We start from the raw sequence: 13971 nt of genomic DNA on the forward strand, positions 1-13971 counted from the left end.
CCAGACATCAGCCCTATGGCTCTGGCAGTTTCTACCATCTTTCTCCATTGGCATAACAGACCCACAATCACATCAAGTATTCAGATAAGGGCAATTTCTCAAACATTTTACTTTTCTTGTCCCAGAAAATTGCATCTGCCTTTGCTTAAAAATGTGTGTTGTAATGGGATTTGCATAGGTACATAGAGACACACTAGACTCTGCAAACATTTAAAAGTAAAGACATTTTGAAGTCTTCTAATTGCAGCCTCGGAGATGCTCTAACTTGTCTGAGGCTGGAGTAGCCCGTTGGGGTTCTTCTGGCAGCCAAAAATAGCTGGAGTTCAATGGCACTGTGGTGGTAGCCCTGGCATTCCTTCTAAACTGGAGTTCAAAGGGAGCAGCAGAGAGCCATTATAGTCAGTTCAGCGCCATCCATAAAACATCTGTACTAGTGATATTCCCTGGTAAAAAGCTCTGCTATCTTCATGGTACCTTTGCTCCACTGGAGTAGAGTAAAAGGGCCATAGGGCAATGCAGAATAGGTTAGCATCTTAACAGAGGTTTTGAGGAGATCCTCTAGAGCCAGATGCCTCAAGTGAAAAATCTAAGTTTTATGAAAATATAAAACAATATTGCAGATGTGCCTGGAATTTATTTTGGGTTTGTTTGGTTGCTGTTTTGTTTAGTTTTATAAAAACAAAGTCACAAGAAGTTTTGGGGAACAGGTTGGAGTTCTTTCACTGTGAAAATTACCTTTTCCACTAGGGAAGGTATAATGGATGACATTTCATCATAAATGGCTCATCTCAAAAGAAAGGGAAGCTTCAAACAGGTCTAAATGTTACCTCTTAAATGGTACAACGTATCCTACAGTTTGTGTTCAAAAAACAAACAAACAAAAAACAAACAAAAAATCATGAAAAATTCAAAAGGGAAGCTATCTCACACACTGCTGTAGAGCAGAGAAGGCAACTCCCTGAGAACAAACAGTCACTTTAAAATACAACCAAAAAAGTATTTAAAAAAAAGAAACCTTATTTATTTAGGAATAGTTAAGAGGTTTACAGATCCTTGCTATTTAAATATCAGTGACAAAACAAGATTACTACAGCAAGCTTCTGTTTAGAGAAACATCACACAGAGATGTACATTAATATGGTAACACTCTGTTACAGAAAAGTGGTGATTAAAGTGTGAGAATCTTTACACTACACGTGACATGCTGTTTCTGGTGATTTTATTAAAAAGAAGCATTCTTAAGAGTTAAACAGAGGAACTGATTCTCCAGCACCCTACGCTTTATATAAAAAGAAAAGGAGTACTTGTGGCACCTTAGAGACTAACAAATTTATATATCATTCACATGCCTGCAATGTGCGTATAATGCTACCATTCTGATTTACTAGCATTTTACGCCCGTTTTGCATTCATGATGTACAGACAAACATCCACATAAATTGCAGCACAGTTGTCAGTCAGGTCTAGTATTATTTAGATAGTAATGCTTTAGACCTCAAGGGTCTACCTCTGAGTTGAAATATAAAAATTTTGGGGGTCAAAACCTTCACTAAATCATGCTGTAATCTGTCAAAATATAGTAAGAATGCATCAGTTATTACATGTTAATTTCCGCTTTGAACTGATGGTGGTTTTAGATTGTGCTGGCTTTCCAAGGCTGGGAGTTCAGTAAGTGCCGCTCTTCAGCTACTGAATGTCGCAAAAATGGTGCATATCTTGCCCCATTGCTGAATTTCCCCAGTAGAGTCAAGTTCTGCCATTTTACTACAAAAATATGCCAAAAGTAGCACAACTGGAAAAAATTTGCCATCTAATAAATTCTTAGAAAAAGTTAATAATATGGATTTTTCCAAGAAGTCATTACTTGCGGAGTAAAAATCGATATTTTACTTTCACGTAGTTCTGGGAAGTACCAGATTTTCTGTTATCCTTGCCTAGCAATTGCACAGTCTAAAAGTTGCCTCGCAAGCAGGTCACATATATTAAAGCCCTATTGGATCTGCGTGAAGGTTGCAGGGAAGCAGAAAAGGAGCCTTGAAGGTAACCCACAAGAATAATGGGGGAAAATGTGTTCCCTTTTTCTACAGCACGCTTTCAAATACTTTTTGTTTGTTTGTTACCTATAGAAATATCACAATGTCTTGCTGTCCCCGTTCTTTCTTGAGGATTTCTGGAAGGGACGCAAACCTGAAGATAAATCCTGGCCCTGTTGAAGTCAACAAGAGTTTTGCCATTGACTTCAGTAGGGCCAGAATTTCACCCTGGGAAAGGGATCTCTCCCACATCTTATCTGAACTTTTGGGGATGATGGATTTTTCACAAAGAAAGTTCCCCTCCCCCCCCAAGTGTTTATCAGAAATCTTAGTTACACATGTATCAACAACAAAAACAGCAGTTTTCACTAAAAATACCTTCTTCTCTCAATCACTCTTATGTCAGAATTCCACCAGATCTCCAGCAAAAGCAATCGTCAGACATTCTTAATGTAAAAAGCCAAGTGGAATTTTAAAAAGCCAAAACAAACATTTCAGAAGCAAACGGGCACAATCTCTCTTTCTTTGCAGGTCACCTGTAAAGATTCCAGAGTCTGTGAACTGTGAGAGGGAGGTTTCTCTGACAGATCCCCGACTAAATCCAATAATGATAATCCCGGTAAGAAATGGCATAATTATCATTTGTGATTGTGAACCTTGGTCTGCAGGATGGAAACATACAAATAGCATGCTAGGAAAGTTTCCTTTAATCCATTTAATCTTGTTCCTCTTCGGATTATACAGTGAGAAAGGGGTCTGTGCGGTGTGTTGTTTATTTTAAAATAACCACCAAGACTTCCTCTTTGTACCGTCAACTTGTTCTCTCAAACCGGGGCGACCTTTCCTTTGCCAGAGGCTAAAGATAAGCAGACAAGAATACACAGAGGAAAAGAACACAGCCAAGATTCAGCGGATAGGGAGGGAGCAGGATGGCTGAGCCTGAGAAAATCCCTGTACCAGCCCCACGACGAATCTTCCAGGCGAGACAGAGGATTACTGCTCTGCCCCTGTACTTTGAAGGGTTTCTATCTGTCAGACGGGCACGGAACCAGGTAAGGTGCACAATCCGAGCAGCTACATTCAGTTAAACTTTTTCTGAGAAATGTGTTGTAACTCATTACAGGTGTTGAGACCTGTTCCTTAGGGCTGGTCTGCACCCCAGCTCGCATTGAAATAATTAAATCTGTTTTAATTCACACCTTTAGTTATTTTAGTGAAAGTCCTGTGCACACTTATTTCAGAATGAAAGTGTCCCATTACAATTTAGTTGAAGTCAATTTTTTACCAATGTAAGCAAAATCAAAATAAGAAACTCTTATTCTGAAGTAAGTATCCACACACAGATTTGCACTGAAATAACTAAAGGCATGAATTAAAACAGATATAGTTATTTCAGTCAAGTTTGTGTGTAAACAAAACCTGCGTATCTCTTGGCACTTTCTGCTGTTGCATCAGAGAGTAATATTTCCCATACTTGAAACTACTATTTTTTTTTTGCTTTCAGATTCTTATTTATATATATATATATTCAACTAAATAGACTCTTTAACAAAATAATATAAATATAAAATGTACCATAAAAGTCTCCATATTTATAGACATGCATTTCCTTTTCTGTAGACAATATTATAACAAGCAAAGATGGAGAAAGATGTTGATTTCTGAAGCTGTAGTTTATTTTGGGTTTTCCAATGGACTCTTACTCCATTTCAGTTTTATTCTATAAATGTATATAATCAAAAGAACTGCATTACACACCATAATAATTATTCAGTACCCCATCATATTTTTTTTATAATCTACAGGAAAGTTGATTGAGACTGATTTCAGAGCTGCAATAATGATGAGACACTTAGGTTACACTTTAAGCCACAAGAGCAAAGTTTGATTTGTTTATCTTGTTCTGAAATATCCCATACTAGTCTTAAGCCTGAAATTGTCAGTCATGGAGCATTTAAAATGAGCATGGTGATGACTTACAATAATTAAAAATATATAATGCTGAAATCATTTAACTTTTATTTATGGACTACTTTGGAAACACAGTCCAGTGGAATTTTTATGAGGCAGGATAATAATTTATGCCCTGATCCTGATCTTGTATGCATGTGTGAACATTATTAGTAAGTATTTACAGACCAGGTCCTTGAACATGCTGATTGCTTTTTAGTATAGATTTCTCTATTTTAGCTCCTGATGATAGTGATCATTATAGTTAAGACGGCAAAACAGTTTCCGTTATAATCCTTTCTCCGACCCAGTCATGGCTATAAAAGATTTAATATTTCTGTGCTTGATCACTGCGCAAATATGAATTTTTTCAAAAATAAGTTTGAAGGTAAACTTGTATTTCCCCATTATTTTTTTTTTTAGTAGAGTGGGGTGGTTAGACTATTCACAAAGAGAAAAGTAACTACTACCCTTTTTTTTTTTTTAACTACAATATAGCAAGAGGAAGTTCAGAACAGTGATATTTTTGAACATCACTATTAATGATGTATTCCAACATGGAAGATTGGTTGAAGTTTCATTATGCTGCGTAACAGTCCAGAAATAAACAGCAGATATTTTTCAATTTCTCCCATATGTGGAATCTTTTAAAAGCCACTCTCTCTCCAGAGTTACTAGCTCACATACTGGCAGTTCACTGCACAACACCAAGATCACTGAGAGGTTTTTCGCAGGAGTGGGTGGGTGAGATTCTGTGGCCTGCGTTGTGCAGGAGGTCGGACTAGATGATCATAATGGTCTCTTCTGACCTTAGTATCTGTGAATCATACATATAACTGATAATTTTTCAGCACTGCAATAGGATTTTCTTGGGCATCAGAAAAGGCCATGGAAGATTGTACTGAGACTATTAATTTCAGGAATGGGAGTGGTCTGTTACAGAACTGCATTTCCTTACGAAATTTTAATAATGGGAGGGACTGCTATCAAGGTTAGGTCAAAAGTGTCCAGGAGCAGGGGTATAACAATAGATATTACCAAAAGTTTGGCTTTTGCAGAGGTTTACACTCCATCTAATTACCCATTACACTCCATCTAATTGCCCCCATGCATCTGATGAAGTGAGCTGTAGCTCACGAAAGCTTATGCTCTAATAAATTGGTTAGTCTCTAACGTGCCACAAGTACTCCTCTTATTTTTACGGATACAGACTAACACGGCTGCTACTCTGAAACTTTTCCCCTACTGTTACTCACACCTTCTTGTCAACTGTTTGAAATGGGCCATCCTAATTATCACTACAAATGTTTTTTTTCCTCCTGCTGATAATAGCCCACCTTAATTGATTAGTCTCATTAGAGTTGGTATGGCAACACCCATTTTTTCCATGTTCTCTGTGTATATATATCTTCCTACTGTACTTTCCACTGCATGCATCTGATGAAATGGGTTTTATCCCATGAAAGCTTATGCCCAAATAAATTTGTTAGTCTCTAAGGTGCCACAAGAACTCCTCATTCTTTTTGCTGATACAGACTAACACGGCTGTTACTCTGAAACCTTTCCCTAGAATGTTGTTTCAGCAGGGTTTAAAACTCTAGCAGGTCTCCCCAAGCTCCCCTAAGGGTATGCGTTGCTGATAAACATAGTGGGGATTGCTGATAGTATGTGAAACCTAGTATGTGTGGCAGTGAAAGGGATAAAATAAAAATAAACTAAGCCACTGACCAAATGTGTACTGAGGTTATTACAGATGGTCCTAGACTAATGCAAAAACCCCACGGCTACACTAAGGGATCAGCATTACATTTAAGGTGCAATACCTCAGAAACCATCATGGCTAGAAATATTATAAATGGTGTCAGCTGTTGCAGTCCAGGGGAGATGGCATTGCTCAGCTCCTCTGAAAATCAGGTCACTTAGTTAGGCCTAAATATGAGTTTAGGAGCCTAACTTTTAGACTCTCATTTTTGAAAATCTTGGCGTTTCAGGACCAATACATGACTGAAGCTCTCATCTTGGACCAGTGATTAGAAAAATAAAAACTTCAATCTAAGATATGACCATCATTAACAATGTATGCTTGTATATGGAGCATACTATAAAATAATATAACATTTATGTAGGGCCTTTCATCCTGAAATAGCCTCCAAAACTTCACATACTGAAAGACAGCCAGCTGTAGGCATGGAAGAAGATGACCCACTGGCACAGTACGCAATGTAACTGACTGAGGAGGGGAAAACATTGCTAGGAAGACCAGGACAGGACATCGCTCTTCCAAACTTCAACATGCAATCTTTTACGATCAAGCAGAGCGCCAGGAGCTCTGTGTTTGAGGGATCAGCTCAAATGTGTATCTGCTATGAATAAAAAGTCGAGCCGGAACCAAGCTGTGAAGTTTGTAGTTGGATCTGGAGTCAGATTTCCCTAAAGACAGTATGTGGCTTGGATCTATGGTTCTCGGTCAGGGCCTATTTATAATAAACAAATTAGATACTGCACATTCATTACTTGCCCTTCAAAGTCTATTTGAATGTGATAAAGAGAACCGCATGAGCAGATCTCTGTGCCCATGTGGATTCCCCATTGATTTCTATAGGGCTCTGCACAACCAGAAAGTCAACTTGCATAGTTCTTTTTGCAGAATCGGGTCCTTAAAGGCAACCTTGCCTGTCTCTCCCTGCTCTTCTTTCTTTCAGCTCCAGATAAATGCCAATGTTGATGTCATAATTGGCAGAGCCATGAAAATCAGTTAGAGAAATAAGGATCCCCTATCTGCCTACAGTTTATATCCATGTCTAAAGAATGACTTCTGTTGACACTGGTATGCTAGCTGGCATGAACAGAACATAATTTTGCCAAAGCTACTTTTTAAAGATAATTTTTTAAAAAATACCTATTTAAAAATTGAGGCACCAGCCACCAGAATTATTTAAATTAAAAATTCGTTCAAGAAAAGTTTCATAACATGGAGGAAACTGCAGTGTAAATGAAGCCAGAGAGCACACAGGAGTTACATGCTACTAAGGATGGACTCAGTTGAAAGACAAAAATAGCAGAGTGATTCACATCCATAGTAATAGGTAGCACAGTAAACTGAAACACCAAGAAACCACAAATAAACTACTACTCTTGCTATTCAAATAGCTAGCAGCAATCAGACTTATTCTAAAACATTTCTTTATTTTATCTAGCATGATGGAAATAGCCATATCTAGTAACACTTTCCCCCCAATAGCTTTAATAGTAATAAATGTGCATTTATATAATGCCTCTGCTCTTAATCCCCAAGCATTTTACAAATAGGAATCACTTCACCCACCTCTGAAATGCAATAACGCCTTGAGTAGAACGTGGCCATTATTACTCGGGCCACAGCATTATCACACAACAAATCGGAAAAGGGAAAACTAGCATTACATGCAATTGAAATGGCAGTTCTGGACAGCCTGTTACAGAGCAGGTGCTATGCTGAGAAGGCAGCACGGGTTCACAATTCTATTAATTTTAGTTGGAATAAAGGTGACCAAGTCTGTGCACCTTATTTATAGGCAGTGTTGAGTTTGTTTACCCGTGACCCAAAGACATTCCTGAATGCATAGAGCTTGCAGAGTGACTGGTTTTGCTCATTCTTATTAGTAGAAATTCATGCCTATGCAGAGTGTCTGTATAAAGATTATGCACTTCTTAAGTCTTCAAAACAGGGGGTTATGAGAGACTAAATTGGTGTATAGCCCTTGTGTCAGCTCATTCTGTGTGTGTGTGTGGGGGGGGGAATTCACTGACTTCAGTGGAGCTTCAGTGGCGTGTGGAGAATCAGATCCCTCTTCTTTTACACGTTATCCAAAGCCTGACAACTATAGCTGTATGAGAGGATCAGGTCACCTGAGTACTCATTTTCAAAAGTAAATATTCTTCTCGTGAAATGTTGCCAATTTCATTGGTAGCTTTGCCACAAGGTCATTGTATGAGGCAGCACCAGGTTGGGCTGCCGTTCGTGCTTTGAGAAGCAGATCAAGATTCACAATTTGGGTCTGCTTTGCAATGGGGCTGGAGAGGAACATACCGTGTATCATGCTTGGTGCAGTGTACATCCCTCAGTTTATCAGCCAGCATTGGGGGAGGGATGGAGTCAGTCCCTGGGATGCTGCTTCCCTGCCATACAGGAGGAGCATGAGAGGGTGCCTTGCACCCTATATAGACATGCAGAGCAACGTCTTTACCAGCTTTTCCCAGTAAGCAGATAGCAGGAATTCCTCCAGTCAGCTAGTGCATTTTCAGTAAAGCAAAGTATCACTCGTTCATGACAACAAAAGGTGATTCGCCTGTCGTCCTGCACTTCTCTGTTCTTGGCCAAAATTACTAACCAAGGATGGGGCCTAGCAGCCTTCGTTAGTTCTTTGGGGGCTGAAGCTGGAAGAAGGCCGTCAGTCCAGAGAGCATAACCCCATTCTAGACAGTTCAGGGCTTACAAGGATGCTGAGGGAGAACCACCCTAGTCCACAAGCGGTTCTGAAGAACTGAAAAGAATTATTATGAGACTGAAGTCTATGGGGGAGAGGTCACCAGGTAGAGGTTTGGGGGAAAATATCCTGCATGCCTTAGTTTGTCAGGGCTAGCAGACATGCAGTTTTTACCCTTGTGTGAGAAACGCTCACTTTTTTGCCAAAAGAGTACTTTTTCAAAAGTACATTTTACAGTTTTGCTATCTTCATTTACTAGTCCATAAGTAAGGCCTTTCTTTTTTGTTTTTCTTTTTAAACCAACTTTTACCAAAAAATCCCCAGGTTTTACAAAAGGTTTTACTGATTTTCACCTGAATTTTGGAGCACTCAAGTATGTGACAAACAGGTGGATGTGTTTAGGTTAATAATAAATTAGTCTCAGTGTAAATGTAAGGTTGTCTGTTAAAGTAAGGCAAGGTAGTGGAAGAGATACATGGTACATGCATGGGTACATGTTTACATACTATTAATGTAGAGTTCATGAAATACACCACGGCCTGAAGCTGCTTTTACATTCAATACTCTTCCTTTTCTCTTTGTTGCTTTTTTCTGTCCTTCTGCCTCTCAGTATTAACCATTCTCGTATTTACCCAGAAAACTATTACGTTAATTTTATGCACTGATTTTCACTTATTTTTTAATTTTTGTAATGAACACTGATAAATACTTGGGCAATTTTAAACAAATAAAATCCCAAAATGAAAGGCTTTGCCCACAATATATGCTTCTCATGCATCCTCAGACAAGAGAGCAGAGTGTTTAATTGCGATTGTCTTACAGCCTTTCCCATCACTAACTAGCATGTTCATTACAGGGAAGATTTACAACAATAAGGCAATAGCTGGTTGCAGATCGATAGTCTATCATCATTGAAAGGGGAAGTAGATAAAGTGTCACTGTGAGTGTAACAATCTAGCTTTACATTAGAGGGAGATATTGGTGAACAAACAAACCAGTACAGTTAATATTAATCTTTGTGGGACTAGATTGTTCAGAGGAACAATGGCAGGATGTGTAGATCGAGTCCAGCCCCTTGTGCTGTGGCAGGACCAAGTAAACCTAGATCGTCCCTGACAAGTGTTTGTCCAACCTGTTTTTAAAAACCTCTAATGATGGGGGTCCCACATGATTGCTTCTGGGTGATCAGCACTTTTGAAAAAAAAAATCAGACCCCACTTAGTTAGGTACCTAGTGTGACACCCCAATATTCACCACTGTCATGTAATTAGGATGAGTTTTGTACAAAGTATGTCTTCTGAGGTATTCTGAAAGGCTCGCTCTGCTAGACGTTAATATCTCATTGGATTGCATGTGCTATCGTTGTATGTGAAGTTATAAAGTTTGGCTATGTGTTACTGAAACATGTTGTGAGGTTGAAAACACCCACAAGCAGCCTGCCAGGTACGACAGTAAAAAGGCCAAACAATGTGAATGGCTTATTGAGGAAATGCACACAAGCACAAGGATTACCCCAGGAACTGTGTACAATAGAAACATCTCAGAGGTATCACTACGCAATGGGAACTGTTGGACCTAGGTCACAGCAAAAGAGCTTTCCAGCGAGTGAGAAGAAGATATAAAAAGGGGGACAATGACATCAAAGGGATTCTCACTCTCCAGCACCTGAGGGGCAAGGACTGAACTGCGGGAAGTGATGGTCCCAGGCTAAAAGGATCTTTAGCCTGTGTGTGAAAACCTGAGAAAGCCAAAGCAACTTGTGCCTTAAGAATCTGCCAGCCTGTTTATCACTCAGGGTGAGAATTTGCTAATTTATATCCTACCTAGCTAGTGTGTTAAACTCAGTTTGCGGGGTGGGGGGGTGGGGGGGAGTTATTTACTAAGGTAATCTGCTTTGATCTGTTGGCTATCCCTTATAATCACTTAAAAATATATCTCTTGTATGTAATGAACTCGTTTTTGTTTTAAACCCAGTTTGTGTAATTCACAACACAGGAAGGGGGGGTGGGTGCAAAAAGCTGTGCATATCTCTCTCCGTATTGAGGGAGAAGGCAAATTTCAGTTAGCTTACACTGTACAGTTCTCTGTGCAAGACAATACAATTTTGGGTCTACTCTCCAGAGTGGGCATGCACTTGAGTGCTGGGCAATTCCTTAGCTGAAAGCTTTCCCATGCAGTACTGATTTCAGTGTCTGTGTCTTTCTGCAGCTGGGTGTGTCCCTATCTGTGTGTGTGCTAGAGGAGGCTTGAGGGCCTGGCTTAGCAGGACAGGGTAAGGTAGCTCGGCTGGTGGAACAGGCGGGCTCAGTGGTACCCCAGGAATCAGGTGGCACTCCGGAGTGGGGGGTAACCCATCACATCTAGAAATGGACTTAATAGCCTGCTTAACTTTACACACACTTTTTTTTTTTTTAATCTTGGCCCATGCGTGTGTTCAGAAGGTGTCTAGGCAGATATTCACTACCTAAAGCTTTAACAGAAATTAGCTGATGGATTTGAGGGAAAAAGTAGTAATCATACACTCCCAGTCAACAGAGGAAGATGTAAGGATTCCAGTTTTATAGTAGAAATCATGGAATAAATAAAGAGGTGTACAAAGAAAGTATCTCTGATGAACAATAAGTGACTGGTTTTGTCCTGATCCCTAACTACTTTAAATAATTAAAACAAACTGACTGATGACAGGGGTGAGAGGAAAGTCTGCATTTTGTCTAGTTTGCTGTTTGCCCTAGATGACCCAAATCCCGTTTCCCACCCTAGTTCACAGTCATTATAGTCTGAATTAATACAAATTCCAGCCCTCCTTTTCATTTGTTTTCAGTACGGAGTCTGCTTTTTATGCAACTTAGGGAGAGCAATATGAAAAATAAAAGCTATTAAACAGTTCTCTCCCCCAGGCTGGAGTTCACGTTTTAAATGAGGGGCAAAAATGTCAAAAAATATAAACTACTTGGTCATCAGTACTGAGATATTGTCAGTGCTATTGATAATCCATACTGATACCAATACTTGGTCAGTTACCATAACCAAGATATTGAATGTGGATCACTACGATGCTACTCTAGTTTTAAACTTAAATAACTCCAGTGAAGCCAATAGAGTTACACTGGCATAAACTGGAGTAGCAAAGTAATGAATCAGCCCCCAAGTCTATATATCGGAACTCCTGACCTGGAATGAAATAATTTTACAAATTGTTTCATTTGCTGGAAGTTATAAAACAGAAGGTCTTTGACCTTTATCAAACTATAAAGCACTGAAATAAACCCACCTGGGTTATGGTACTTTTCTTATCCATACTTCATTCACTTTTCTTTGGGGGCTAAAAAGATTTTCCAGGTAAACTGACTCTTGCCCTTTTCCAGCAGGATTTTGAACAGTACTGGACAGAACTCAGAGGGACTACACTTTTCTTTTATAGTGATAAGAAAACCCCAACCGTGAGTAGTACAACATGCTTGTGTGTATGTATATATGATTATTTTTAGTAGCCATTTTCACCAAGTGAGTATATACTCATTTACTGCAAGTGTCTCTCCCATCCCTGTTCTCGCATCTTTGAAGCCCATGGAACATGTATCAAACACTGTAACAGAGAGCCTGAGTTACAGTGTAGAAAGTGATACAAATAATAAAAATAGTGTGTGTCTACTCCTAACAAAAGGAAGATTCTTAGTCATTCAGGCTATTCTGTATATTCACTTTTGAGATGAGAACCAATGGCTAGTGGGGAGCACTCTGCAAGCAACACAACATTTTGATATTAACTCAATGATTTTAGCCTTTTGCTTGGCACATATGCAGCTCTTTAGATCTTCAATGTGCTTTACAAACCTTAGTTCAAAATATCCTGATCACCCATTAACTCCTGCCCATTTACTATACAGGGTCATTCACGAACATGTTGCACATGGCACTTATGAGAGCAGGGAGGTTGCTCAGTCCTTGACTAAGACTTTCCCTCCCTCATGTTTTACCTCAGAAGCAGCTGCTGTATGTGTGTATACACTTTTTTAATTGTTTGGAGACCAGTCAGGGTGAAAGGTGCAGTATAGTTATAATATGCACACCCTCTGCATCTTGCATATGGGTACTTAAACCAGTCTGTCCAATAAACTGCTCCAACACAGAGCTTCTGCCTTTCTAGCCAAAAATCTGCACCTCAGAAATGAGGGCCAATACAAAGCAAAAGTTCTTTCATATCCCACGTGGACATAGTCTGTCTCGTTTGAACTGTGGTTGAAACTCTGCTCGCAACAACCACATGTTGTTTATATATAGCTTCTCAGAGCAGTGTGGCAGGGATATTTTTCTGATACCATTTTATAGATAAGGAATCCAGTTCTTCTCTCACGTACGATATACCCTGTTGTGGGTCCATTGACTTCACTGGGTTTATTCTTGGTTACACTTGTGCAAATGAAGAACATATCAGCTCTGTTGCTTTAGGCAGTCTTTATAGCATGGTTTATAACATGATTCTTAAACCAAAAACGCCAATTCATATTGCTCAGTGACATAGGAGCCGACTCCGTGGGTGCTTAGGGGTGGAGCACCTGCAGGGAAAAATTAGTGGGTGCTCTGCTCCCACCGGCAGCTAAACTCCCCCCCCACTCCACCTCACCTCCGCCTCCTCCCCTGAGCACGCCGCATCCCCGCCTCTTCCCCTACCTCCCAGCACATGCTGCCGCAAAACAGCTGTTTTGCAGCGTAACAAGCTCCAGAAGGGAGGGGGGAGGAGTGGGAATGCGGCACATTTGGGGAAGAGCCAGGGCGGAGATTTGGGGAAGGGGTTGGAATGGGGGCAGGGCATGGGTGGGAGGGGGCGAGGCAGGGGTGGAGTCATGGCGGGGCTGGGGGCAGACGGGGGGCGAGCACCTACCGGCACCAGTGGAAGTTGGCGCCTTTGCTCAGTGAAACTACTTCAGTTATATTAGCAACAACTCTGTTCAATGAATGGAGCTGTAAGTGCTGTTCAATTCAAATCAGAAGGTAACTGAGCAAGATGCTCACATGAGCAATTCCCAGGTAATTACCCTAAAGAATGAACATACTTTTACTGTACATTTCCACAGAACTCAAGTAACATCCCCAAAATGTTCCCCATCACAGGACATACATACTGAGATGGACTTGTGATGGGAGAAAAATGTTTTCTTTCTTATTTTTTTCTCCAACAGATCCATGCATCGTCACAGACACCTCCTACTCACCAAAAAGTCAACCATAACAAGAAGAAAAGGAGTACTTGTGGCACCTTAGAGACTAACCAATTTATTTGAGCATAAGCTTTCGTGAGCTACAGCTCACTTCATCGGATGCATACTGTGGAAAGTACAGAAGATCTTTTTATACACACAAACCATGAAAAAATGGGTGTTTACCACTACAAAAGGTTTTCTCTCCCCCCACCCCACTCTTCATGGTTTGTGTGTATAAAAAGATCTTCTGTACTTTCCACAGTATGCATCCGATGAAGTGAGCTGTAGCTCACGAAAGCTTATGCTCAAATAAATTGGTTA

General features: G+C 40.0%; 1 protein-coding gene across 3 annotated transcripts in view; it reads left to right on the plus strand.

Moving 5' to 3' along the window:
- The first annotated feature begins 2825 nt into the window (after positions 1 to 2825).
- The window catches only part of STAP1 (signal transducing adaptor family member 1), a 28581-nt gene continuing 17435 nt past the window's right edge, over positions 2826 to 13971 (plus strand). Inside the window, exons 1-2 of one of the 3 annotated variants that reach the window (XM_043545191.1) lie at positions 2826 to 3085; positions 11815 to 11889. In XM_043545191.1, the coding sequence (XP_043401126.1) occupies positions 2963 to 3085; positions 11815 to 11889 (198 nt within the window). In that variant the 5' untranslated portion in view covers positions 2826 to 2962. The remainder of the gene's footprint in view (positions 3086 to 11814; positions 11890 to 13971) is intronic. The other 2 variants (XM_043545192.1, XM_037896596.2) reach the window with 2 other exon arrangements.

Source organism: Chelonia mydas, chromosome 4 (assembly GCF_015237465.2).
Source record: "Chelonia mydas isolate rCheMyd1 chromosome 4, rCheMyd1.pri.v2, whole genome shotgun sequence".
In the NCBI taxonomy this organism is placed as follows: Eukaryota; Metazoa; Chordata; order Testudines; family Cheloniidae; genus Chelonia; species Chelonia mydas.